The sequence below is a fragment of the Crocodylus siamensis genome, chromosome 14, assembly GCF_052110815.1.
Source record: "Crocodylus siamensis isolate JL-2025a chromosome 14, ASM5211081v1, whole genome shotgun sequence".
NCBI classification, from domain to species: Eukaryota; Metazoa; Chordata; order Crocodylia; family Crocodylidae; genus Crocodylus; species Crocodylus siamensis.
Window position 1 is genome coordinate 20,368,721 of NC_143408.1, and position 27,355 is coordinate 20,396,075.

The 27,355-nt window shown below is 50.5% G+C and overlaps 1 protein-coding gene across 6 annotated transcripts in view; it reads left to right on the top strand.

Moving 5' to 3' along the window:
• Nucleotides 1-27,355, top strand: part of NTM (neurotrimin) — a 623,570-nt gene that overhangs the window by 530,746 nt on the left and 65,469 nt on the right. For all 6 annotated transcript variants that reach the window (XR_016439146.1, XM_090027298.1, XM_090027300.1 and 3 more), the window contains one exon: nucleotides 16,100-16,225. Coding sequence is in view for 5 of the 6 variants with exons in the window: in XM_090027298.1 (XP_089883424.1) it covers nucleotides 16,100-16,225 (126 nt within the window). In the remaining variant the exon portion in view is untranslated. The remainder of the gene's footprint in view (nucleotides 1-16,099; nucleotides 16,226-27,355) is intronic.

Genomic DNA, 27,355 nt, shown 5'->3' on the forward strand with positions numbered 1-27,355 from the left:
ATGACCCACTGTTGATCATGAGCTACCCTGTGCATTTGGGGCTTGGAAGGTGGCATAACGCACAGGGAGTCTCCCCCACCACCCCCGAGCACGGGTACAGACGCTCTTAGCTACTGCTGTTAAATACAGGTAGTAAACAGTGCCTGTAAACACAGGGAGTAGTACATGTGTAGATGCTGACTGAGAGTAAATGTGCTCTCAATCAGCCCCAACTCTAGGAGGCCACAGGAGATGGGGAACTCCCCCGGTCCTGGCGCTGCTCAGCTCCTAGCTCTGCCAGGAGCCAGAAGCCAAGCAGTGCTGGGATGTAGTAGCTCTCTGCCCACTCCTCCACCCCCTCCCCATCTTGACACTTTTCAGCTCCCAAGTCCCCAAAGGAGCCGGGAGCCAAGCAGCACCAAGACTGGGTTACTCTCTGCATCTCTGTCCAGCCAGGGACCGACCGGGAGCTCCTGGCTGGACCCCAGCTGCATGGGCCAGCTCTGCTGGGCATGGGGCTTGTCCCCATGTGCACAAGGTTTGGCAATCTCTGTGGTGGCAGCAGTCTCCCAGTCCTGTGCATGTCAGGATCCCTCCCGCTGTGCATGGGACCAGGAGACATCTGCTGCCGCAGCCAATAGCTCTTCTGGCCTGTGCTCATGGGGACTGACCTCATGCTTTTTGCCAGCTCCCCAGGGGAGCCTAGAGCTCTGCCTAGCTACTGCAGGGGCCCAGAGCAAGGTAGAAGCAGTCCTGTGCTGGGCTACTCCCACTGGAAGCAGATTTGCTCCCAACAGGGAGCACATGTAGATGTGCACCCAGGGAAGGCTTACTGCACATTATTTTACTATTCAATAAGCCTTTATAGCATTAATAGCATGTGTAGACATGCCCTGCATGTTGCAAGTAGAGAAACTAAAGCAGAAGGCAGGGAAGTGACTTGGCCATGGTCACACAGGAAGTCTGTGGCACAGCTCAGGCTAGCACTTGGATTTCCCCCTCCCATGCTCCTGCATTAAGCCCTGAGCGATGCCTTCACCCTCGTGTTCAGTGGCGGCGTCCTGCTTTGTCCCATTCTTTAGTTCTCACTCAATGTGCAAATCCCAGCAACCACCCCTGGCTGGCTCTCCCAGGTGAGGGAGCACGGCTGTGTATTTTCAGCACGCCTATGAAAAGATCCCAACAGCCTCAGATTAATGCATTCATTCCCAGTCAATTGAGGGGCTCATTACGCTGCTCAGACACCAGGTCTCTTGTGCTGAATCTGCCCCGGGTAATGAGCCATTCAGGCGCTGCTCTGCAGTGCTGTCATCCCACAGACTGGGGGAGAGAGCGAGCAAGGCACAGAGGAAACCAGGTGGAGGGGGGGGGGCACTTTTTAAGGAGCATGGAGAGAATCTGCTCCTAGCTCCTCCAGGGCCCTGTTGAGAGCCCGTGCACCAGATTCACTGTAAATAAGACATCAGCACTCCTTTTCGGGGACATGCAGCTACACAGACAGCTGGGAAGCATCTGATATCAGGTGCTGGCAGGCCTTTGCAATAACCAGCACCGCACAAGGGGAATTTGTGTGTGCAACAGGCTCTAGCTGAGAGCAGCGCTGGTCCCAGAGTCAACCACTGTGCACAAATGGGCTCCTGTCTCTTTCAGCTTCTCTGAGAGGCTCCCGGCCTTAATAGAAATCACACCAGGGTGCACTCCTTCAAGAGGGCTGAGGGCTGGCCAGAAAGCCATAGTCCTAGCTACACATGGCTCCTTGCCCCATGCTGAACCAGGGACTGTTTGGGGCCGGGGTGGCCCACGGCAATACAGATATCAGCACAGAGCATCAGGAGGTAATTTCTTTATACCTGGTTAGAAAATGAAAAAGTGAAGGGTTGCTTGTTGGGCAGGCGAGGGGTTCTGCGATGCAGTGTAGAGCAAGGCTGCCAGCAAAAGCCACCCAAACAGATCCTGCAATAAGTCTTAATCCTAACAAGGAGCAACCCTGCTCTTTCACTCCATCACTTCCTCTCCAAATCTTCCGTCCCCACTCGCCCATCCCTAGCTCAGCCAACATGGCTCAGACCAGGTCTACATTCGAACTGTGTCTGTTGTGCATGTGTATACATGCATCTTGGGGGTGGGGGGGCATCGTAGAGCTAAGAGCCTGTGGCGATATGTTAGACAGCACTGATCTCTGGTCACACTTCATAAGCTTGGCTCAGGTTGGTTATTCCTAAGGCCTTTGCACAGACTGTTGCCATTTTGAGATGCTCTGTTGTAGTCTGGATCTTTTCTGAGCTGAGGAGCCTACACACTGTGGTTCTTACATTGCTGCGTCTAGGCCCTCAGCGGGCACTGTGGGAGCTCACTATTGCCATACCACTTGTGTCCTGACCCTACTCACTGCAGGCAAGTATGTGAAACTGGCTTGCACCGGGTAGTTCTTGGAGATCCTCACGGACTCCAGCGCTCTTTCCTGCCCAGGTGGTTGGACTCAATGACCTACTGAGGTCCCTTCCAACCCTAACATCTATGAATCTATGAGTCTTGCTTTCTACATGCCAAATAACCTACCTGGTACTGCCAAGCCAAGACCACTTCCGTTTTCATAGAACCAGAGTCAGACAGGGCTGGCTGCATGAGTAAGCTACTGCAAGGTAAATTAAGGTGTAGATTTACAGAGCATTGGCTACTCTGACATAACTCTGACAAACATACAGCTTACCCAGCATAAATATGGAATAACTTGCCCTCCTGGTCCATTCATGGATAAGTTGTCTTGGTTTTCTTCCCACTTACCATGGGGAAGGAGTTGACACGCATCAAATTTCTGATGCAAGGAAAACCCCCACCTCCTTTAATCCAATATAATATGTCCATCAGTCTATATCTAAAGTAGCACTTATGGAGTTACTTCAAATATACACTGGTGTAATGCAGAGCAATATTTAATCTACTGCTTATTTGATCCAAGGATCAGATACCTACTGACATTTCTGCAAGTGGTTGCTCTGCGGCAAAGCATGTTAATCTAGATGCTGATGACAGATCATGCAGGCCTAACTGATGAAAGAGTAAGGAAGCAATGAGGAAGCGTTTCACTTTTAATTTAGTGCAGAAGATAAGAAACAATACCAATATGGCTCTCAGGGCTGGTGGGGTTGATTCGATCTGCTCGATTCTGCATCTGTTATTGGAATGAAGCCCTCAAAGCCAAGCTAACACCTTATTATAACAATATGTCCATATGGCCTCTAGTACTTTTGATTGGAGAATTCAGGGTTTCAATCTCTTCTCGGTTGAGGGTTTTGGTTTTTTTCTGGTCATTCTTACTCTGAGGAGGCTCTCAATTACTGGGGTGTTGAGCATCAATAAAAGAAACTAGATGATGTATAAAGAGAGAAGATTGATATGGTAGGTAGGTAGCTGCAGTAGACAGGTGGGTGCATATGGTTGGTAGCTAGGTAGGTAGAGAAATATGATAGGTAGAAAGATATAGATGACAGATGGATGGCTACAAAACAGTTACTTGAATCGGTAGACACAAAATATAACAGGTGGATAGGTACAGCAAGTTTCATTGCCCACTGGAAAAATATGCTAAAAGAAAAGCCTCTTCAGGCTTTCTCCTGTGCTGCCAGCCATGCTTGGCAGGGGTCCCCCAGAAACATCTGCAAAGCCAGGTCGTTGTTCTCCTAAAACTCTTCTTTGTCACAATGCCTACAAAAATGGAGATGCCAGCAAGGCTGCTAGAGCGCTGGCCATCCTGCTGACTAACAGGGTTTCCCTGGTCTGTCTTTGTCCATCTGTTGCCTTTTGTTTAATGCTTAGATTGAGAGGCGTTTGGGGTGGGAGCCATCTTTTTTTCCTGTGTTTGTACTTACCTAAGGCAGCAGGGTGCTCGTCCGTGCATGGGACTCCTGGATCTGCCATAGTAGTTATGGCGGCAATAGCGGCATGAGGAAGTTGTTACTGGCACACAGGCAGAGAGTGGCCTTAGGCAGGTAAAAGATGTGTTGATATGCAGGTATGGTAGCTGGATGGACAAGCCAGATGAATAAGTATAAAGATGGATTGGCATTGAAATTCAGTAGCAACCTTGCACTGTCACTTGGTTCCAGTTTAAAGCTATGACGTCCACCAGCTTTTTAATCAAAACCATCACTCAACTGGAAATGGTTGCAGTGTTTCTGGAACCACTGCTCATCTTCCAGCAATCCTGGCCAGCATCTCACATGCTTTCCTTGGGCATGTTCCCTAGAATAAAATTCTTGTCAGTGTGGAAAGTGTAATCATACAGTTAGCTGTGCTTGTGTCAGACGGAGAGCATACAAGAGAGTACGGGAAAGAAAGAGAAAGCACAAAGATAAGAATGAGTAGGCAAGAGCACAGCGAGTTTTTAATGGCAGGGAGATTTATTTCTCTCGGTGTCAGCTTAAGCCTCTAGATAGAAGAGGAAAAAACACAGCAGCCCTCCCCAAATAATCAATGTAATGTACAGAGCTTCACTCAATAGGCACTGGCCCTATAGTCACTGAAGATGCCAACTGGATTAGCACATCTTGTTCTTGGAAAGAATACCATTTCACACCTCCATGCATCCTGTTTTTGCTGGGGCAGTCCCTCTTTAAGCATCTATCCCAGTGCCATCCCATCAGTTCAGTGAAATGACAAAAGGGAGGGACAAAAAAGGATGTCCTGTTTGAAACGAGGGAGGTGTCATCACCCTTAGTTCTTTAGTTCATTTGGGCTCTTGTCTGAGTGTTATGGGTTATTGGTAGGTCGGTAGACTCTACACTCTTAGCAAGCCCAGGAGCTTTCTTGTTCCAGCAGCAGAAGATGGAAATAAAATCGTGGGATAGTAGGGCTGGAAGGGACTCCAGGAGCCTATATAGTCCATCTAACCCTTCCGCAAGGCAGGGGCTTCTCTAATTAAACCATCCCAGCCCAATGTCTGTTTAACCGGCTCTTAAAAGCTTCCAAGGATGGAGATTGCAGACCCCTTCTTGATAGCTCTTCCAATGCATGACCATGCTCTTAGTGAGAATTTTTTTCCTAATCTCAAACCCAATTTTTCTCTATTACCTATTGCTTCGTCTTGTAGCCACAGAGAATATTCTGTCTCCATCACCTTTATAACCATCCTCCGGGGATTTGGAGACTGTTGTCAAAGCACCCCCACCTTAGTCTTCTCTTCTCCAGATTAAATGAATCCAGCACTTTCAGCAAGCAGCAAGATGGCAACTCAGGAAGGGATCCATGGATCCAGCAGGATGTGAAAAGGGGAAAAGGCAAGGCCAGTTAATGTAGCTCAAGTGTCGAATTTTGCTTCCCCGATGGAAGGAACCTCAGGATGGACCTCCCTGAGCCTCAGGTCAGGTACCAGCAAAATGGAGCTGCTGGCAGGGCAACTCCCTGTGCTGAGTGTTGTCCACCCATGGCTCCTGTCTGGTCCCAATCAGAGTAGTATTTGAGCATCTCACAGTCCCCGATGAGTGTGTCCTCCCAATGACACTGTGAGGTCGAGAAGCATACTCTCCATTGCACACAGAGAGACGCCAGGTCACACGAGGAGTCTGTGACAGAGCAGCTGATGTTTGAATCTGCGCAGTCCTCAGCCAGCTCCTAAACCACCACCCATCCAGCTCCCCCTACCTTTGGCTTAGTGTCTGTGAAAGGGTTTTGCTTCTCAAGGGGAGGAGGCCTGTGAAGTGCAAGCCGCGATCACCCTTCCTATGGGTTTCCCAGTGGCGAAGATGGTTGAACATCCTTGTATACCTCTCACTCATCATGGGCTCATGAGCCGCATGCTGCAGTGGCTGGCGCCAGAATATTGCAGGGGCTCCCGGTGGGCTCGCTTCCACCTGGAGCGAGACATCGAGGAAAGGAGTGTGGGGGGAGGGATGTGGAAAGGAAGAGTGTTATTGTCAAATCCCCAGCTTGCCCTTTCCGATCTGAAGTTCACTTGTAATATTTTTCTTGACTCCAGTTGCTAATGCATTTTGTTCTCCAGAGTGTGCAAGGCCCGACTTCCTGCGCAGCCTTTAATTAGTTTCTGGATGATGACATCTCCACCGAGAATCATCCAGTCGTGTCCCTCCGATCTCAGGGGGAGATAAAGGAATCTAATAAAGACGTTCAGCATTTCGAGGTGATGGGTTTGACAAGCTTTGTATTAACAAGAAGTCGTGTTCAAACTTTCTCTCTCTCTCTCGCAACACTTTTCAACTCCTTCCCGCACGGTGACATTTCACAAGGGGACTAACAGAGCCCCCGTCAGCTCGGAGCCTTGTAGGATGAAACGGAGACAGACGGGGAGTACCACACCCTTGTGATACAAGACCGGGGGTGGGAGAGTGTCATTATCTGTTTGACTGCCACAATGGTTGCTTTGAATGCTGCTGTGAAGAGCGCTCCTTGGTACTTCGGTACCGGTACCGTAGTGATGGGTGTCCTCCATGCTGGAGGGGTGATACAGGCGGTTTTCTGCTTGTCTTACGAGGTGCTTCATGCCGTCTAGGGGGAATTCCAGAGGATAACAAAGGCCTGGTTTCTGTGGTCTTTTTTTAAGACACAGTTTTAAGATTGCAGAACGACAGGCATGTCGATTGCTACTCTGTCCTTCTGTACACCCATGCACCTTCTGGATAATTAAAGGCTCAGCATAAAATTGGACCTAGGCCACTATGTATCATTTACTTTCTATTTACTTTATTTGATTTTCTAAGCAAAAGCATGGACTAGGAGGGTGTTGCCAAAACAGCCAACCCCTGGATTGGACTGGAGAAGGCCTCCTCTGTGCCTTTCCACCTTGGTTCTTGGACTGTGCCCCTCACAGCATAATCTGCGAGGACCCAGCCAAAGTCATACACATCCGGGTTTCTAGCTTGGCCCATTTTCACAAGAGGGGATGCCCTTACATCCCAGTTTGGACAGAGTGTTTATTCTCTTTTTTTATGCTGGTCCCAGCTGGAAATGTAGAAAGGCCCAAATTGGGACCATTTACTTGAAATGCCCCCTTCCTTTCTGCTAAAATGAATACATAGTACCAACCAAGCCATTCCTCACCCGTCAAGGATTTGCAGTGTGGGTAATGCTCATGGGAAGGGATGGAAGGAGGGAAGATAAAAACTAGAGATTCGGTGAAACAAAACCCTGATTCTCAGCCCTCTTTGATGTTTTGTGGATTCTGGCAATCCAGTCACAGAGCCAGTGCTACCTTTCTCAACCTTGACCAGTAGGATGTAGGGTCATTGTTTGGAGGAGGTCACTGTCATTGTCCTCCTTCTACAGGCAGAGAAACTGAGGTAGGGAGCAGTGATGTGACTTGTTTTAGGTCACCCAGCTCACTCAAGCCTCAATCCAGTCCTGTACCAGCTAGACCATGTTTCGTCTGAATTTATCATTATAATAACCAGACTAGTTCCTGCCCCATATAGCTTGTGTCAGGGTTTCGTTGTGTGGGGAGAAGCTAATGAATCCTTTCTGAGCCTTGGAAAAAGAGGGAAGAAGAATGAGTGAGCCGGGCTTCCCACACCCTCACCCCTCCCCAGATCTGGGGACCCCTTAATTTTGGAGCATCTGAAACCTAGATCTCCACTTGGTGACATCGGGCCAAGGGTCACAAAGAAGGGAGGGTGGGCGCTTTGGGGCCGAATGGCCTCACAAGGCCCTGTTCTGATTTACACTGGCATCAGAGGAGTCAGATCACAGTGTCTTTTGCTGTTTAGCTGCAAGGCCTGTGTGCAGGATCCTGCCGCTTGGGCTGTGAGTTATATCCACATTTGTGAATTCTTTACTAATGAATTTTTCTGGAGACATATTTTCTTTCCTTCTCTCCCTCGTCTCCCTGAATTATTGCGCTGCTTTACCATGCGACCTGCGGCAGAGAGCTGTATAAATAATCATGTGTCCTCCAAGCTTAAAAGAGTTTTGCTACAACAGGATCTACTCCGTGGTTTGGAAATCATTTAGACACATCACCGCAGCATATGACACATCTCATTATGCTTCACTTTAAAGAGGGCAGTAGCTATTAGTTATTTATTAATTGCTTATTAAGGTGATTACGTGTGTCCCTTTCATTTCCAGGCTCCTCACTTCATTTCTTTGGCTCGTTCCAGTTTGTGCACAGGGTGGTCAGTCCTCAGGGGAAGACCGGATGAGCCAACTCATCACATTGGGGGCTAGGGGTAGCAAAGGTGATATTCATCCTATCCTCCTCCTCCTCCTGTGCTGGACTGCCTGGGGCCAAGTTTAGCCCCTGACATAAATCAGAGTAGCCTCAGGGCTGCTATAACTTAGGACACTAGGCATTGTTCTCCTATGACTTTTCCATCATGTTCGGACTCTGTCCTGCTTATTCGTGGCCTTCCAGCTTACCCTTTATACCTGAGAAGAGAGGAGCACATAGCATAAAGTCAGCCGCCCTGACCACCTACTTAAAACTCTCATTTGGCTGCTTTAAAAAGCCTGACTTTGATGCTGGAGAGGTGCAAGAGGGCCTTAAATACCTCATACCACAAGGGCAATCCTTTACCGTGGGTCAGACCATGCATGGGCCTCAGCCAGTCCTCACACCAGAGTAAATCACACACACATACACACATTTATTCTTTCGGTGCCTTTTCTCTCCGCCTGCAAAGTGTCTGTGGTGATACTTCATTGTTCCCACCCTTCATCTATGAGCTCTTTGGGGATGTGCAGTGCCTCGCAGGGGCTATCCCAGGCCTCAGCCTCCTCCAGGGTCTTCCACGTCATACAAATAAAAAAGCATGCCTGTCTCTATGAAGGCCAAGGGAGAGACGCTGGCGTCGGAGCGGTGGAGGAGGTCAGGCTCATAGAGGTTGATGCTCCTCACTTTAGCTGGTGTAGCTCTGCAGACTTCATTAGTGCTGCTCTCATCTGCACTGGCAGGAGAGAAGGATTGAGGCCCCTGTGTCTCTCTGTTAATTAGTGCGGTGTTTGAATGGCCCGCACTGATTTATAATACACCTGTTATAGAAGAAGCCGCTTTCTCAGCCTCCTCTCTAGGTCCGTTAAAAAAAAAAAAATCAAACACAACAGAGAGCGAAGACACAATGGAGGGGTCTGCTACCAAGGCAGCAATTAAGCTGTGCTCTGTGAACTCTTATGCTAATGGGGGTGGAACGGATTGGGCTGGATGCTGCCGGGAGGGAGTAAATGGCTCCGAGGACCAGGAAAAAGCTATCAGGCCTTTAATTCTAGGTCACTCTCCTGAATTGGGTCCAGCTTCATTACTTCCAGTTGTCTCCTTTCACAGACTGTGGCGGGTGATGTTCTGTATGGTGCAGTGTCGTGCAGCCAGATGCTGATGTCCTCTGGAGTGTGGTTGCACTGGAAGCCACCTGGTCCCATCAGTGGGAGGGGACTTGACCAGTAGAGCTAGATCCTCTTCCCAGCTCTCCTCTGCTCAGTGATGGTGCTCCAGACGCTTCCTCTCCCTGTGGCCCTGTTTCACCATAGGAGGGATAGTCCTGAAATTCCTTTGTAAATCTCTGAAGTCAGCCTCATCTTCCCCATTTACTTGCTTAGTGGCTCCATGCGGGTCCCAGTAGAAGCCTGGGCTGCGTGGGGAGGAGCGGCAGCAGCGGTGCTGGGCACGGCTTGGGTGCATATGGCACTGGGCTGGGGGCGGACATACGGGGCGGCGCGGGCTGGGGGCTGTGGGAAGGGGTTCTGCAAGAATCCCGCTCCCACCCGCCAGCAGCGGCTGCCTCCACGGAGGTGCAGGGCATGGGGCTGCTGTTTCCGCCACTCCCCGGAGGCCCAGACCAGGGATGTGCAAGGACCTGCAGGTCTGGAGGCAGCTTGTGCCAGAGCTCCCAGACAGTCTTGACCTGCCCCAAGCCCAGGCTGTGGGCCCAAGGGTGCCAGGTAGCCCTACTGCAGCTCAGTGCTGCCTTCCCCAAACCCCCAGCACTGCCAGCCCAGCTTCTCAGGGCCCTAGATGGGGGTTGTGGGTGCATGGGTGCGCTCCGCCACCCCTCCTTCCTGCTGCAGCCATTCGGGCAGGGCAGCATGGGTACAGGCTCGAAAACCACATATGCAATTAACTTGTTAAAAAAATTAACACCTTAATTGGTTTTTGAGTTAATTGCACATGTTAACAGAAATTAATTGACATCCCTAGTTCTTTTATATTGCTTCCTTTGCTTTGGGGCAGATGTCACCTAGCTTTGGGTGCGTGCTTTATGTTGGGAAAACATCCCGACAACAGTCTCCAGTGATACAGTATTGTACTGCACCACGAGGAGTCGGGATTTGTGCCAGTACTGTAGGTCATTACAAAGCACTAGACTGGGGCTGAAGGCTGTTTTGGCAGTCCTGGATCACCATGCAATGCACAGTGATCTGCATCACTGCCCCCTTCCCCATCAATATTAACAATAAATCATAGCATCAATGAGCCATTTCTATCTATTTAAATTCCCTGTATGGCCCCATCCATCTCGATTGTATCTGAGCACAATGGTCTTCAATGTACTTAGCTTCACCTCATGCTCATGAGAGCAGGAAGGGATGATGGCCTGTATACAAGGGAAACTGAGGCACAGCAGAAATTAAGCTCAACTTTGCAAAGGAGCTTAGGGGTTAGGTGTGTAAGCTCAAAGCATTACCCCCCAAACACTGTGAAACCTCAGAGGTGCTAGCATTTTCTTACTTCTTAAGTTCCTTGGGTCCCTAAAACCAGTTTCTTTGCAGGCCCAGATGCATCTCAGGCTTGTCAGTGCTGAGCTCCTCCTGCCCATCTCACACCTCTGTCCCATAAGAAGCCACGAACGAGGCATTTCCCACATTGTGCCCTAAGAGGGCCCACTCCAGCAGACGTGCTCTGAGCTGTCAACCTCATTAGTAGGTGGTGAGATTTCCCCCCCCCATGGGAAACGCACAGATCAGTTGGGCAAATTTGGGAAGTTTGGATTGAGTTTGTGTTAGAATATAGGGCTGGAAAGGGTCTCCTGCATCATGGAGGCCAGCCCCTTGCTGTCACTGGTCACCACAGCAAAGATCCATCATGAAATTGGGAAGACCTCACTGCCACCATTACTCCTTCTGGGACGGTGCTGGAGAATCTCATCTTTCAATGGTTAAAAACCACCTTCTAATGAAGGCTGGAGATTAGAGATGAGGGGGATTGCTGAATGGTCTTAGTGCTCCTCCCTGCTCCCCGATCCACACGAAGGGGTGCAGCGCCATGGGCCGAGCTGGGTGTCGTGTGCATTAGGAGCTGGCTGCTCCCAGGAGAGCGAGCTGAGCAGCGGGGCGGGAGGGGTGTGGCAGAGGAGATGAGTGCAGACATCAGAGGAAAGGAACGGCACCGTCAGCACAAGCCTCATGCTCCAGAAGGGGAAGATGGATGGGAAGATAATGATGATAGGGAGATAGTAGGGCTGGAATGAGGAGGCAGAGCCAGAGATGTTTATGCAAATAAGAAAGGGCTATAAAAATAGGCTGGAACAGCAATCACAGGACACATCAGTCATCCTGGTAATGACCTGCACCAAGTGTCATTGGGAAGGAGCTTGGATGTGTGTGTGTGCATGGAGGGTGCAGCTAGATTGCCGGTGTGTATTTGTATATGGCCAGAGGTGTACGCACGTCCCGAATGCTGACAGCACGGCTGTTGCTATATGTTCGTGTAAGTTCACAGGGGTGGGGAGGGAGTGCATGCGAGTGTGTGTGTGCAGAAATGTGCACTGGAGAGGGGCATGTCTGTGAGGAGGAGGATGTGGAAGTGTCATGGGGGTGTATCCATGTCTGTGGCCCAGGTGTTGGTGTAAGCCCATGTGCACACATCTCTACCCATTAAATGCTTGAAGCACGCTGATGTCCCCCTCCCCTCCGTGTGTGCATGCAATGTGTGTGCACCATCTGTTTGCATTAAATATGTAAGTGCTCCGTTTTCTGTCTTCGGAGCTATGTATGTGTGAAAACTGGGAAAAAGCCATGGCCTGGCTCAAGGATCCATGGAAGGGGCTGCCTCAACTCATGCAATACAAACACCTTCCCCATCATTGGGATCAAAAGAAAAAAGGCATAAAAGCACAGGCCCTACTCTAGGGAAATCTGCACAGTGTCACTGGAGCAGCTCAGACCAGAACTGCCATGTTTAATCACCTCTGAGCAAAAGAGATGCTGAGAGCACAAGGACTGGTGACGAGGAGAGAATTCCCACCTGGGAGGTCTGCATTTCTTTAGCTTTATTTATTTATTCGTCCCATCTGGGCATGGGTCTATCTGCATCTTCCCTTCAGCATGAGGATGTTTTTCCCCACCCCATTGCTAGCAAAATAGCAGCCACTAAATAAAGCATTTTAATGTAGATGTAATGGGGCCACCATTGAATGTTAACTAATATCACATTGTATTTACGATCACTTATTTATTAAGCCTTTTCTCCCTCGTGTAGTAAAATCTTATAATATACCTGTTACGTCTCAAGAAAGGCATTTTAAATAATTCATTTAATTAATTATTCAAGCATTTAATTAGCATACAATAACTGTCGTGTTAAATCCGAACAGTGCACATTTAATTTAAAGGGTAACTAAAGACTTCTCTCCTGCTGTCACTCTCATTTACTTCCCCACTATGGCTATGTCACCTTTGCCTACTGCCATCTGACACTGATCCGAGCCAACTTCTTAGCCCAGCCCAGAGAGACATTATGTCTTGTCCCACGGACCATGTGGGCAGCTGAGAGGAGGGGCCCATTGCCAGGTGGTGCAGAAGTAACGAAAGATCATGGCTTACATTGCAAAGCACTTTTCAAGCAAAGATCAAGTGCTTAAAAATCTGATTGCAAATTATCCTATGCTGGACTAAGGAGGAAAAAAAAAAGAAAAGGCCTAAAGCCTCAAAGCAAATCCTAGCATTAATACACAGCGAACATACGTGTTTGTAAGCTATGAAAAGCAGAGTTGGAAGCTTTACCCTTAACTCTGCCCCCTTGTGATCATGCTTTAAATTTAAAATGTGGCCAATCTTTAGCTCGGGCAGTTCATTCAGTACAGACTTTGGTATTATCTGCTGGGTTTCCTCACGCAAATGCAGATGCACTAAGTTATGTTCTGCTGTCTGCAGACAGGAGCTGGGTTTTAAGTCACAGTGAGCTGGGCGAAACCAGTCGTGTGCGAGGGAAGTTGATTCAGTGGTGTTAAAGTTACAGAGGGCTCCACTCGAATGCTCCAGACTTGCAGCGGAGGCAGGCTGATCTACTAGTTAAAGCAGGGACTTATAATTGGGTTCAGTTGCTGCTTCTTTGTGTGTGACCTTAGGTGTGTCACTTGACCTCTCTGCCCCCATCCCCCACTTCTAAAGTGTGGTTAGCCATGCTTTCCTTGTCTCTTTTGCTTGTCGAGACTATAAGGTCCTCAGGGTAAAGCTGCTTCTTACTGTGTGTATATGTCTCTCCTAGCACATGACTCCAATGTCTATAGGGGTTTATTGCTGCAACTGTAACAGAGCTAATAATACATGCAAGTGCATCTGCTCCAGAAGGCAGCACTTCTGGTAGCATAGCATCTCTTTGCTCCCTGCTGGGGTATTGGTTCAAAAGGGTACCCACCGCCTAGTCGAGTGATTCTCAACCAGGGTGATGCAGTGTGCAGCCAAGTCCTTTGAAGGGTGCCACAGGATATGAGGAGATAAGCAGATAAACAGGCTCAGGATTGTCCTTTCCTGGCCACTCCTCCATCACCACTGCCTGGCCCATCTGCAAGGAGGTAGGCACTGGAATATACGTTTTTGTCCTTGAAATTAGGTGCCACTCAACTGACAAGTTATGGAGGGGTGCCTCGAGTCCAGTGAGGGGTGCCACGAATCCCCACAAGGTTGAGAATCAGTGATGCGGGCAGACTAGGTTTTGGGCAGCAAGTAAGATAACTCACTTAAATCTGTGCATATTTCATTCAGCATCATCTCCATGCTCTACGTGGCACTGCCCCAGAACCCCTTCTGTTTAGCTTGCTTGTGATCTGCTGTTGTTGTCTGATGCATGATTAGCAGATTAGCTGTTGTGTCCAAAGCAGGAAAAATGAACTCCCAGAAGCCCTTCAAAACAGAGAGTAATTCATTACCCACCTTGATTTCCACTTAAAATGTACTTTAACTACACTTCCAGCTACAAACCCTAAATCACCCTCGCGTTCACAAAAATCCATCATTTTTTATTTTATTGCCTGGCGCTGCCATGACATAATCCCTTCCAGAGCGTCTTGGAACACTTTACAGATCAATAAATTACTTACCTGTACAGCGGCGGCACTGTGTGCAAGGCCACTGCAGTCGTTCTGGACTCAGCCAGGCCCCTGGAAAGGGCTGTGCGTGTGTCAGCTATTCCCCACAGGTGTGAATGCAGAGAGCTGGCAGGAAAGCAAAGGGGTGCTTTACTCCAAGTTGTGGCAAGGGTGAAAGCCAAGAATGGTAATGGCAGAGCTCCCTTCCTTACACAGAGCGAGTGCAGCCGGCCAGATTCTCAACTGGCCATTGATAAATTTAGCTCCAATGAAGCTGATAGACCTCTGCTGGTGTGTACAAGCTGAAGGTATGAGCTGATTTAGTCTAGAGAAGAGGAGGCTGAGAGGGGATTTAATAGCAGCCTTCAACTACCTGAAGAGGGGTTTGAAAGAGGATGGGGCTGGACTGTTCTCCGTGGCGGTAGATGAAAGAACAAGGAGCAACCGTCTCAAGTTGGAACGAGGGAAGTTGAGGTTAGGTATTAGGAAGAATTTTCTCACGAGGAGGGTAGTAAAACACTGGAGCAGGTTACCCCAAGAGGTGGTGGAAGCTCCATCCTTGCAGGTTTTTAAGACCCGCCAGACAAAGCCTTGTCTGGGATGATCTAGTTGGGGCTTTGAGCCGGGGGTTGGACTAGATGTGACCTCCTGAGGTCTCTTCCAACCCAAACTTTCTATGATTCTGATCTGACTCCAGGTTTCCAGTGCTGAAAAAGCCATATAGAAAATGCAATAATAAGAAAGAAATATATAGAGCTCTATAAAGATGCATAGGAAACCTACTGAACTTACTACAGAACAAGGTGCTTTCTAGACGTTACTGGTTTAAAACGATCCTACAGAGTTCCAGGGTCAATTTTCTATTAAATGCTATCAGAAGGTCCCGAAAATGTTTACAATAGAAAGGTGATAATTTTCTGTTAAGGTGCACAGGGCTTTTTATTAGTTTGTCTTGCCGAGACTTCCTGTCCCATTTGAGGTTGTGCAGACTATCTCCCTTCCCACATCACATCCCCAAGTGAGACTCGACTCCTTTGCTCTTCAGTAATGTCTGTCCTGCTCCTCCACCTCTCCCCTTACTCGTCCTTCTTTGTTGCCATCGATTCCATCCTCTTCCCCTGGACATGTTGTGCCCACCCTTTCCTTGGATACAGTGCTCAAATACCTGGCCCTCTTCTCCCCTGCTTCCTGCCTCCTGGACAGTGGTGGAGGGTGGCTGCAGTCCCATTGGTGACTCTTGCCCCTGGCTTCACCTCTCATACAGTAGAGGCTCTCACAAGTAGCTGTTAGGCTCTACTCACTTGCCCTCAGCTTTTTCGCAGGGCTCCATGGTCATCTGCAAGACAAAGGGCTGGCCTGCCTATCTATAAAGGGCTGGGAGCAAGGAGTCCAGCCTCTCCACACCCCTCCAGCCACTGCTCCGCAGACTCGGACACGTGGACTGCTGGGAGGGAGGCTCGTTTTCTTTAGACAACCTGATGCCACTGGTTTTAATGCAGAGACGCTTTGGGGAGGCCACATAGACATCTGTTTGCAAGAAGGACTCAAAGCATGGCAGGAAAGATGGAGATACTCCAGGCACAGGGCAGCGAAGAAGAGCCATGCAGATCAGAAACTAATGACTCCTGGTGCATGAGCAGAACAAAGCTCCTTTGATGTGTTTGAACCCCATTTTTCCTCCTGCTTCATCTCACCTCAGACCCCCCATTCTCCCCAGGTACTTTGCCACCATGTCTGGTGGACTGTCACTTAGTATGAAGTTCTGGGAGAGGAGGAGAAACCACCAGCCCACAGCCATGCCCGAAGAATGAGCGTGAACCAGTCAGGATCTCCTTCTTACTTCCTGCTTTTTTCTTTCTTTTTTTTTGTTACAGTGTCCCCCCAAATCACTGAGATCTCCTCTGATATCTCCATCAACGAGGGTGGCAATGTCAGTCTCAACTGCATGGCCACAGGCAGACCAGAACCCACAATTACTTGGAGACACATCTCGCCCAAAGGTAAGACATCCTCGGGCTCTCCAGTGCATTGCAGGGAGGGGACATTTCTGCTGGGGGGTGACAGGAGGCCTCCTGTGGGGCAGGGTCTTCAGCCCAAAGGAGGGCATGGTGCAGGCAGCCGGGAGTGATCCCAGCTGGAGTGTGGACTTGTGACCTGGCCATGCCTTGGGAGAACAGCTCATCCTTCCCCACCCGGTGAAGGGATCCCAATGCATGAACTGGCTTATGCTCTGCATTGAAGAGAGCAGTGCGAGCTAAGCACACAGCTTTGTTTATGAGGAGCCATGTGGTAAGAGCCAGGTCTGGTTTTATGTCATGACCATGGGTTGAATGCTCTGAAGAGACCAATGTGATCTCCAGAGCTCTTCAGGAGCATGCATGTGTATGAGGGCAAAGCGCTCAGTGTTGCAGGATTTACAAAGTGCCTTTGCAAAAACTGCGATTTTCAAAGCGTTGCTACATTTTTTCATTTCACTGCAAAGAGGAATCAGAAATAGCATTGCAGAGAGGAACAAAATCCACTAAGTAAGCGGCATTAATTGTCACTTCTCATTAATTAGTAAACAAAACATGAGTGTAATTGTGAGAGCTTGATTGCTGGAGCATGAATTCCCTCATGTACAAATCACAGGGATAGGTGAGCACCTTTTAGACCTTGCCCAGTCAGTCTGTTTAATTTTGTTGGGAGTTTTGTCCTCACTGGCATTTCCTGAGTCTTATTGAATCAGGAAGTCCTGGTCAAAGACACTAAGGTGGTAACTCGAGCATAGTGACCTTGGCAAAGTACCAGCCTACTGAATACTAGTGCAGGACAAGGGCTGGCTCTCTGTGATCCTATATAATTTCTGCTTACAAAATTGTGCTTCATCAGTGAATCTCAAAAATGCATTTATTAGCCCATGTTAATGTCCTGGAAATCTTCCCCATCTGCTTTGCCATAACCCAACTTGAGGACGCACCTTGTCCTAGAAGGCTGCCTCCTTGGTAGCCCCACATACTTCAGGCAGCGAGCAAAGCTCAAGCAGTGCTAGGTGCTGCTTCCAGTGCCAGCTTTCCATGTGTCCAGACCCTGCCAACGACTGCATCTCTGCAGATCCCAGCTGCCCTTGTGCTTTGTCCTGCTGGGCCAAGTCAGTGGTCTGCAAGGAGCAGGAGGGCTGTAAGCAGGAAGGCCGCTGTTTTGATCTGTCCCTTTCCACACGGTTTAAGAGGTGAGTCTTCTGAAACAGGTCTCTCAGCCCTGGCCCTTCGTGCATGCATCGTCTCCTGGGTGGGTGAGCATGCATGGCATGTCTCGCCGTGTGGGTCTCTGTGTGCTTCCCACCATAACTGAGCCTCAAGTGGGACCGGATGGAGTTTACTGCCAGCGCATTGGCCACAGTGAAGCAGCAGTTAGGGGAGGGCGTCTCTGCACCGGGCCGTTTGCACCGTTCCTCTCTTGCTTCTTTTCTTCTTGATCCTCCCATCCTTCCTTTCCCCACTTCCTCTCTCCCTCTCTTTTCCCCATGCCTGCCTCTTTGTTGCCAGTCCTTTATTTCTCCCCATACTCTCTCCATCATGCCTGCCTTCCCCCCCATCCACCCCCCGCCCCATGGGCTCAGAGGCTACTTTCTTGCAGAGGGGCTGTTTTCTGTGTTTTCTGCCATCCAGCAGATTTCTTTCCTCAGGGGAGCTTTACCTGCGCTTGAACCAGATGTTTCCATTTTACTCAGGTCTTAGCTGCTATGGAAACTGAGGATGCACTGGGGGAGAGGAGTGAGCTAATCAGAAATTACCTGTAGAGTTGGGTAGCTCACAACAGCAGCTTTTACCTGGTTCCTGGTCCCGATTACAGATCATGCTTTCAAAACCCAAACAGACTAATCATTGCCCCAAATCTTCGGGAGCCTGGCTCCTCCCTGACTCAAGCACCAAGCTTAGAGATCACCAGGGCAGCTCTGAACCTTGCCCACATCCCTTCATGCCACCCATCCCTGGCCTTGTCACCAGGCATGACATGTTTGTCTGTCCATCCTCCAATGTGTCAGGTACTGGGCAGGGCAAGGCGGTCCCATGGGGCAGGGACGAGGCTCAGCCAGGACTCTTGGGTTCCCGTCCATGCATCGTGAGCCGTTTCTCTCTTCTGGGCCTAAGTCCCCTGGCTCTCGACTGCCGCTGGATGGAGTGGAGAGAGGGGGCCGTGAGGAATGGGTCCAGCTAAGCTGCTGATAAGCTTCTTTACTTGGGGTGAGGCCCTTCGGTGACCCTCCTTTATGCCAGGGGTAGTGCAGGCTTGTTCACTCTATAAATTGCTCCAGCAAGAGTTAACCCTTGCAATGAGAATTTTCCACTGGCATTTTCTGGATCAAATAAGGCCACCCTGAGTCTCATAAAGTCAGCTTAAGGAACAAAGTATCCAGCCCTCTGCCTGCAGAATAGAGACAATAACAGCATTAACCCCCTTTGGGAAAGTGCTTAGAGATCCTTGCTGGTACTGTACCTTCCTGTTATTAAATACATTTATTCTGGAAACAGCCTGAGAGCCCAGTGACTCATCTTCGTCCAGGCTCCTTCCCGCCTGCCCCCAGCTTCTGCAACTACCAAGGAGACTTGGTACCTGATTTCTAGCTGCCTGCATTGCTCTAGTCTAGCATGATATATATGCAGCAGCATGGCACTCATAAACCCCACTGAATGCACATCACTCATCTCTACAATCGTATCCGTATTCCTACAGCTCCATAACCCGCTTCCCAGGCTTTAAAGCCTTCGGTTTTAAAGCGGAAGGAGTTACTGCCTGTGGCAGGGAGAGGGGAGAAGCTGTTCTCACCATTTCATTCTTCTGATGACAGCCAAAGTAGGTGGGTTTCCTCTTGACGCCGTCCCTGTCACCGAAGCACAGGGGCTGCTGGGTGATCTCCTCTGCCATCCCCAGACTGCTTGCAGGGCAGGCCAGCCACTCCTCTGCACATCTCCATTCATCTCTTTCCAAGTTCCTCTCACTGCGAGCTAAAATGGGATTGTTGCTGCAAGTGACTTTGGAGGAGAGCTTTATCCAGTCCAGCCAAGCTCTCATGCTGTTCCCACACATGCCTCCTCTCTACCTCCACCTCTCTACTCTTCCTTACCATCTCCCCAGTATGCCTCAGTCCTGACCTCCAGCATCCTGTGCTCATATCATCTTGGGGTCCCCTTCCCTCTGCTATGGGACCTCTGAGCCATACCGTATTGCACAATGCATATGCACAATCCTTCCTGACATGCACCGCCCCCCGCCCCATTGTATCCTTCCCCGTGCATCTTTGCCACTGTAACCTCCTGCCCGGCAGCAACCCCTCCTATTATCATTGCTACCACTCACATTTTTTTTTCTACCCCTCTTCAGGCTCTTGCAGCCAGGGACCCTAAATAAGGCTGGGAGAGTAAATATTGCCCTCTTGGTGGATGAAGGAGAGCAGGGAGCAGCAGGTCTCCGGGGCCCCCTCTACACATTACACTTACGGCGTGGTTAACCAGTTAACCACGCCTTAAGTTGTGACCCAGCCGCACGTCCAGCCAAGTAATGGTGTGAGAAAACAAGCAGTAAGTTATTCCCCCAAAAGGGTGTAATAACTTGGTAGCTTGTTCTAATCATGCCATCAGTTGAACATGTGGCCAAGTGCTGCCCTGTGGCTGGGAGCCCCACCAACCAAGGTGCTCCCAGCCCCACTGAGGGGCTGCCAGGCACCGGGGTGCATCGCCCGCTGCCAGCCCCGCAGCTGACAAGGTTCACAGTGGTGGCAGCATCCCCCACTGCTGGGAGCCCCATCAGCTGTAGGGCTCATAGGCACAGGAGCCATTGCAGGGGGTGCTGGGATGCGATCCCAGGCTCCCCCTGCCCTGGCAATAAGGCACGATGGTCCTACAATCGCACCTCTTGCCATGCACATGTGGCCTAGCAGGAGGTGCAGTTGTGTGGATCTCACATTTGATCCCTTTGCACCTATGCCTCAATGTGTAGAGAGGCCCCTGGTGTATGCAGACATTCAAGAGCAGTAGGAAGTAGGACCAGTGCTATTGCAGGCTCATCTGTGGAGAAAACCCTGTGTTATTGTGACTCCTACACCTTCTGCATGAATCCTGCTGAGTGTCCCCTTGCCATCACACTGGGCCTAGGGGCTCTCACTGGCACCTTGGATTATATCAGAGTTGGCAGGTGCCATGACTGAAGAATCCTGTTCAAGAAAAAGGTGTCAAGAGCCCAAGCCCTAGGCATCTCACGGGCTGACTCCAGTACCTTGGCTCTTCCAGTCTGCGGTGAGCTAAGCCATGGCATCAGAGCCCTGTTCGAATGGCAACCGAGAGAAATAAGGGGGCAGGAGGAGAAAGAAAGAGATGATAAAGGTCAAGAGTAATGTCCTGTGTGGGAGGTGGAAGCATCTTTCCAGAGGAGCCTTCCACACCCCAAAAAGAGACAAAGCAAGCCTTGTGTCAGCGTGCCAGAGAGCTGAGCCATGGCATTTCAGAGATGTTTTAAATTAGCTGAGTTCACTGGCAAGCTTGAAACCTGCTAATGTCTGGAGATGTGTGAAGCTCTTGTTGCGTGGCAAAGAATTCACTTGGTTTCTGCCTGGAATGGAAAAATCCAGCAGTTCCAGTCCCTGCCCCGCCAAACTTTGCAACTGGCCCAGAGCTCCCCGAAGGGACAGAGCCTGGATCCCAGGGAAATCCAAAGGCCCCACCTCGGTGCCCCATTTTGAAAGTTCCAGTTTTTCCAACCTTTGTGGGATTATGTGGCCTTAGAGATGGTGATTACTGGATTACTTCATTACTTTTACTGGCATGGTTTTAGCCCGTCTTCTTTAATTGCATGAGCTCCCCATGTGTGTTTCTGCACATTCATGCACGTGAGTGTGCAGGAGGTGCATTCATTTGCACATATCTGTGTGCATGGCTGAGTGTGCACATGCATCTATTTTGTCATGAGTGGCTGTGCCTGGTAGTACATGAGCGACATTATGTATTTTCCTTCCTTCCAAGACTTATCACAATCCCTAGGTTTTCTGGCCTTGCAGGGTCAATGCAGACTGTAAACAAAAAACAGCTTAAGAGTTCTTCCCTGGTTATGGTCACTCAAGTGTTTCCATGGTTACCGACCTCTGTGGGGGGAGGTAAGTCTCCAGTGTTGTCATGGTGACCATAGTGTCATGTTGTCATCTTACTGTTTCCCTCTCGGTGGACAAATGCTGGAAACTCTTGGCTGATCAAGACTACAGCCATACAAGCTGTTGGGAGATGGGATCCACGGAAGGGGCTGGACCTGTCACTTGGATAGAGAGAGGTGGCATTCCTAGTCAAACGGGACACCCATCCACTGATACTATAGAAACCAGACTGGACTCACTTGGACTCTTTTTAAGTGTGAGACATTTGCTGGGGACCGGTGAGTACATTGACATTTGATGACATTGCAAGGAGAAGACCCAGCCTCTCCAGGTCCTCGGGCTCCAGAGTGAAGGCTAGGATGGGGACGATGTGCCGAGAAGACAGATTGGCATTGCTTTTGTTGCTGCAGACCTTAGTAAGAAGCCACCACGTGAAGTCTTTGCTCAGTGGAGACTCCACATTGGATTTGATGGCCCTTGAACTGAGCGTGCTTAGCTGGTTGTCCCCTGGTGAGTGGTGAATATAGTGAATGAGCCAGGCTGCCATTTGATTTGGGCCACACCCCACACCCCAGCGGGTCACAAGAGAGAAGGAGGATAAGCAGGTAGTTGGGTGCTAATCCAGGTGGTGGGGAGATGCAAGTCCAGATCCCAACTTCACTGCAGACTCCAGGGGTGGCCTCGGACAAGTCATTCAGCACATGTCCACACCACAGCTGCCTCGTGCTTCAGCCTGGACATTTCCTAGCATGCCCACATCCCCCACGCTGTAGGGCATCCCTCTGGGGCTGCTCTCAAGACTTCTGTCTCCAGCATGCTTGAGAGCAGCCCTGCAAATCCTCATTGGCGTGTCCCATAGTTTGGAGCGTGAGAGTGAAAGCAGGCAGACATGCCTAGTGTGGCAGGGACGCTTTTCCACCTTAGACTGCCGGGGTCTCACTCCCTACCTGTACTAGGGACGATAGCATGCCTTACCTTGGGGCCGAGGCTAAGGTAAATGCATTTAAGACTGAGAGACAAGGTTCTTTGGGTCTTAAGACTGAAAGGTGGTTGGACACCATGGTCATTGCAGCTACATAAGCACTTCAAGTAGCAGAGATTTTGGTCCATGATGACAGAGGTCTCACAGGACCAGCTGTCACACGTGTGTTACATGTTGCAGCGGCAGCAAGGGATGGGGCCCAGGGCGTCTGAGCCCCATGGATCCTCCGTGACTCTTGGCAGGCAAAAAACCAAGGCGGGCTGTTGCAGATTGGATGAGCTGGGGGTGCAGCGGTGCGGGCTACTCGCTTTGTGAGCCCAACAGGAAGCTGTCTGTTGGAGAGGCTGGGATTGCGTGGGGTCGTGCTCCCAGGGTGGAACTGGCCGTGATGCTGACCTGACGGCTGGGGTTCCCTGGCTCGCTCCAGCTGCTACTTGGAGCAAAGTCCTTTCCAGCGCACCATCCCTCCACTCCCTGACACACATTCGTATACGTGATAGTCTGCCGGCAAAGTCGCTGGATGCAGCATATGCCAGCGTGTCGGCCAGGAGGCTCGCAGCGGTGGCTCTGCTCCTGATAACACACCCGTACAAAGAGAACGAGAAATGTCCTGTTGTGTTGTTGTCTCTCTAGCCCCGCCTCGCCTCGTGAGTGTGTTGTGCATTCAGCCCTGCCAGATACTCCACTTCAAGCAATTTTAGGCCTCCCTCTGAGCAAACAGAGACAAGCCAGGTGCAGAGGGGAGCGCTCCAGCGGCTGGGGAGGGAGCCTGTGTCAGGGGACACACAGGAAGTGTGCAGGTTGCACAATTAGACTCTTGCACTGGGAACACTGGAATGGGTCATGTTCCCCTCCTGCCCCTTGTGTAACTGGAGCCTGGGCTTATCTTTTTTCTTAAGGACATTCTTTTCTTTTTAGGATCCTTTGGTTCAACTCCTGCCTCGGTCATAAATTTGTTCTGTGACTTGAAGCAAATCCTACCCCCCTCCCCCAGCACTTCAGCCTCTCTTTGTAAAGTGGGAAATAGGATTTGTGCTTTTCTCCATCTCATCTCTTTAGATATCTGGGGCCCAGACTGTGTGTTTGACAGTTTGTACTGCACCTAGTATAGTGGGGCACTGATCCTAGCTGGGCCTCCAAACTAAACCCTGCCTTGATACAAATAAGAAATGGAAGACGGAGCTGGTTTTCTAGTACTCATGAGAAAAATCGCACGTGACAGCAGCTTTCACCCCAGAGCACTTCATGATATCTGTAAAGAATCGTTCTCGGGCTGTTAGCTTGCGGCCCCACTACAAATCCAGGGGTTTCTCTCTTGGAGGGACCAGCGTGGGAGTTCGGGGCTTGCACCTGTGCTACTTCTGGGGGAATCTGCTGCCCACAAGGAGGTAGGGCCTGGCACTGGGAGGCTCAGCAGTGTATGCCAACTGAGCAAAGGCTCTTGGGTCCCCACCCCAGGTCTGGGAGGGCAAACGCCAACATCCTTTTCATTTCCAGGCAAGGTAACACAAGGCAGATGCTATTCTCTTGTCCAACACAGGCTTTGGGGGCCTTGTATTCAGCACCTGCTTTGCCCTAGGACCAGTCCAGAAGCTGGCTGCCACCCTTAGCTGAGCTCTCAGCCCCTGGTACCAAGCATCTGCCCCCTTTCCAGCCAATTGTTGAGCACGGCCAGCTGGTCCCAAGCCACATGGCCCTTAAAGGCACAGGCTGCCCTGTTCCACTTGGATCTATAACAATGAAGCTATACCTTGCCTCCCACCTTGCGGTCCAACCTTGATGGGACCTGCACACTGATGGGTGAGTGCAGGTAGTACTTTCAGAGGGGCTTATTGTCTCCAGCACCGCCCTCCTGAAGTTCTCACTCGGGCAAAGTTTCCAGTGAAGTCAGTGGGCATGGTGCCTGAATGAAGTCTTTGAGATTTGGCTCGGTATCTTTGGCACTGTCAAGATGGAGGGGCACTGCAGCACGTTCCATAGCAGGTGTCTGGACTCCGCGTCCTCCCAAAGCCCTGCCAGCAGCAGAGCAGCCTCAGACGGGACATCTCCGCCTTGCCTGCTGCGGGTCTCCCTTCCTCCTGGTGCCGAGCTCTGAGTTTCTTCGGATGGTTCCCTTCAGAAACCCGTTTCAATTAACTGAGTTGATTTATGTCAACCACCCGCAGGCCCTGGAGCTGTTCCCTTGTGGAAATTGTAACAGGGAAACATCTGGTGAAGAGTGAGGATTTGGACAGGTTTTTGCAGGCTGTTTTCTTCATTCTTTTTCTGCTGCATCTCCCATTTCCCACTTCAGGTTTGGATTGATTTGGAGGAAGCCAGCACATACACATGCACTCATGCACACGCACGCACACACTATTCCAGGGCCTCTTTCTTGTTCATGTTCAAGTTGCAAAGAAGCTCGTGGGTCCCACAGATGGGACCTAGACAAATACCACATTTACGCTGGCATAGCTAACATCAGTTTGATATGCTGGTATAAATTACCCCAGGGTCCAGAGCAAGGCAACAGCAATTATTCTGGGGTAGCTGCACCCTGTAGGTAATATTACAGTACCTCAACATAGGGTGGCAAGCAAGCAGTAGTCTCTTTGCATTGTGCAAATGGCTATCCCAGGATGGAAGTGGATGCATGACACCTGCACCTTACAAGTGTTTTATGCCTGATCTTTCCTGGGGTAACTTTTACATAAGCTTTGAATTGCACCATTGTAGGACTGCATATCATACATCTGCTCCTTCTTTGTGCTGCTGTAAAGTCTGATTGTCCTAGTGTAAATGTGATACAGGCCCAAGCCCCTCACCTGAATGGACAGTCTGCATGTGCTTTTGAGCCGCACTCATCCTGAAGTACCTACCAGACAGGCTGCTACAGCTGTTGGGCTCCATGGTAGCCACATTTGCAGAAAGGAGGGGTGCAAGCACACAGCAGAGGAAGAAGGCTGGGAGGAGATGGGGTCTGGTGACTGTTGATAGGGCCAGGGAGGAGGTATTGGGGCTGCTAGGGAGGGCTGAGATAAAGGGGATGTGAACCAGCTAGGCTGGGGTCAGTGTTGTGCATCAGAGACCCGCCCCTGGCTGCCAGGCGGGTACCTTTGGACCCCTACGTTGTGGTGGGTGCTTCCCAAGGGTCTCTGCTGGGTGCCTCAGTGCCTCCCCCGTGCCCTTTGACTCCTCTCGTGTCCCTGCACTTCTTTGTCCTAAGCCTGGTTGTGCACTTGCCTGAGGAAGAGGAGGTGGGGACACTTACTGTGAGCTTCCCTTCTCATTGAAAAGCACCTCCCACCAACGTACATTTTGGGGTACGAGCAGGGCATTGGCCAGGCTGACGAGTAAAGGGGAGGTCTCAGCTCTGTCACTGGCTGAGAACTTCCTCGTCTCCTAAGAGGCACTCCCCAGCCTGGGATCCAGCTAAATTAACTGAAGCATTTCAACAGGCTCCAGTCCTGTCGGCAGCTCAACCGTCCCCTTGTTTACTGTTGAAATAATTACTGCTTTGCCATAATATTAGCTCTGAGCCGTGACTCCATTACCATTATCACCGGAATATTACCCATTTATTATCTCCCAGCAACCCTGGAAGATGAACACTAGGCTTCAGAGACCAATTGTTTTACAGCAGACAGGATCTTGGTGTGCATTGTTTAATGAGGTAAACTACATTATAGCCGGCATTAATTTGGCGGCAGTGCACTCCACTAAATCATTGTTAACCTGTAAATCTGCCACTGGTTTTGATGTGCGCTTAATCAGCGTGGGCTGGAGTGATGCTTTGCGAAGAGGGTCACTTCTGACATGGCCTCCTCCCCAGCGAGCGGAGAAGAGGGCTGCCAGCGATGTCGGCGGCAGCTCCCGTGCCCTGCCGCAGCCACGGAGCCCCTCATCAGAGCTCCCAGCTCTGCTCACTGCTGAGGCCATTGGTGCAAGCCAAAGGCAACATGAGCCCAAGTGAAAAGCAATAGCACATGCTAGAGGAGGGAGGATGGGCAGAGAGCTGCGTGCAGCCTGCAAGCAGTGCTGGGTGCTGAACAGGGCCCCAGGCAAAGCCCTCCAGAGTGGGGGCATGGCATTAAAGCCTTCACTTCTAAGAGACATGAATGAGGAGTGTCTGTCTAGAGTATGTCCATCTGTCTGTGTGGTACACCTGGGATGCTTGTGCGAGGATGATCTTGCCTTGAGCAGGGGGGGTGAACTAGATGACCTCTGGAGGTCTCCTCCAGCCCTGTTTTTCTGATACACCTAGTATTATCTGTGTCTGTCTATCATAGCTTGTAGTCGAGGGGTGTTGGTGCTCTCTTCCTTAGCCCTCAGACATCTCTGAGAAGGATGGCTTCATGTGTGTACCACGCTTAGCTGCATGGGCCACAAGCTGTAAACGCAGTAAGGGAAGTGTGTCAGTGGCATCCAAGTTGGGATGCTCTTCTCTGCTCCACCCTCAGAGGGGGAGGTTGAGGGCATGGGGAGAACTTCTTGCACCCTTTTGCCACTGCCTCTTTTGACAGAGGATCTGAACTGCAAGAGGCGAGGCAGGAGGGAACCCCAGAGCCAGCGGGTTTTCCCCAAAAATGCTGCATCACTTGGCCTCCAGGCCTTCTTGGGGCACCATTCAACCTGATCATAGCCCATAGGAGATAAGAGAGGGAAGGGGGGCCGGTCGGCCTATGCAGGGCTTGGCCCATTGAGGATATTGGGACGGAAAACCAGACACTTCAGAGGGGTCTGGTCACAGCGGTGGGCAAGGGCAGGGGCTGTGGTTGTTGGTGGCTTGGGTGCTTGCACAAGCATTGCTTTCTTGGGAAGAATGAATGTGACCCACAGCACCCTGCCGCAGCAATGGAAACCCTCATCAGAGCTCCCAGCTCTCTGCTCACCGCTGAAACCATTGGCACAGGCCTCCTGTTGTGCGAGGGGAGCCTGTAGCTTGCGGTGGAGGGCAGGGCTGCGTGACTCAGAGCACGGAAGAGAGGGAAGAGGAACGGAGGACCGTGGGGCCACGAAGCAGGGCTTGCACAACACAAAGAGTGA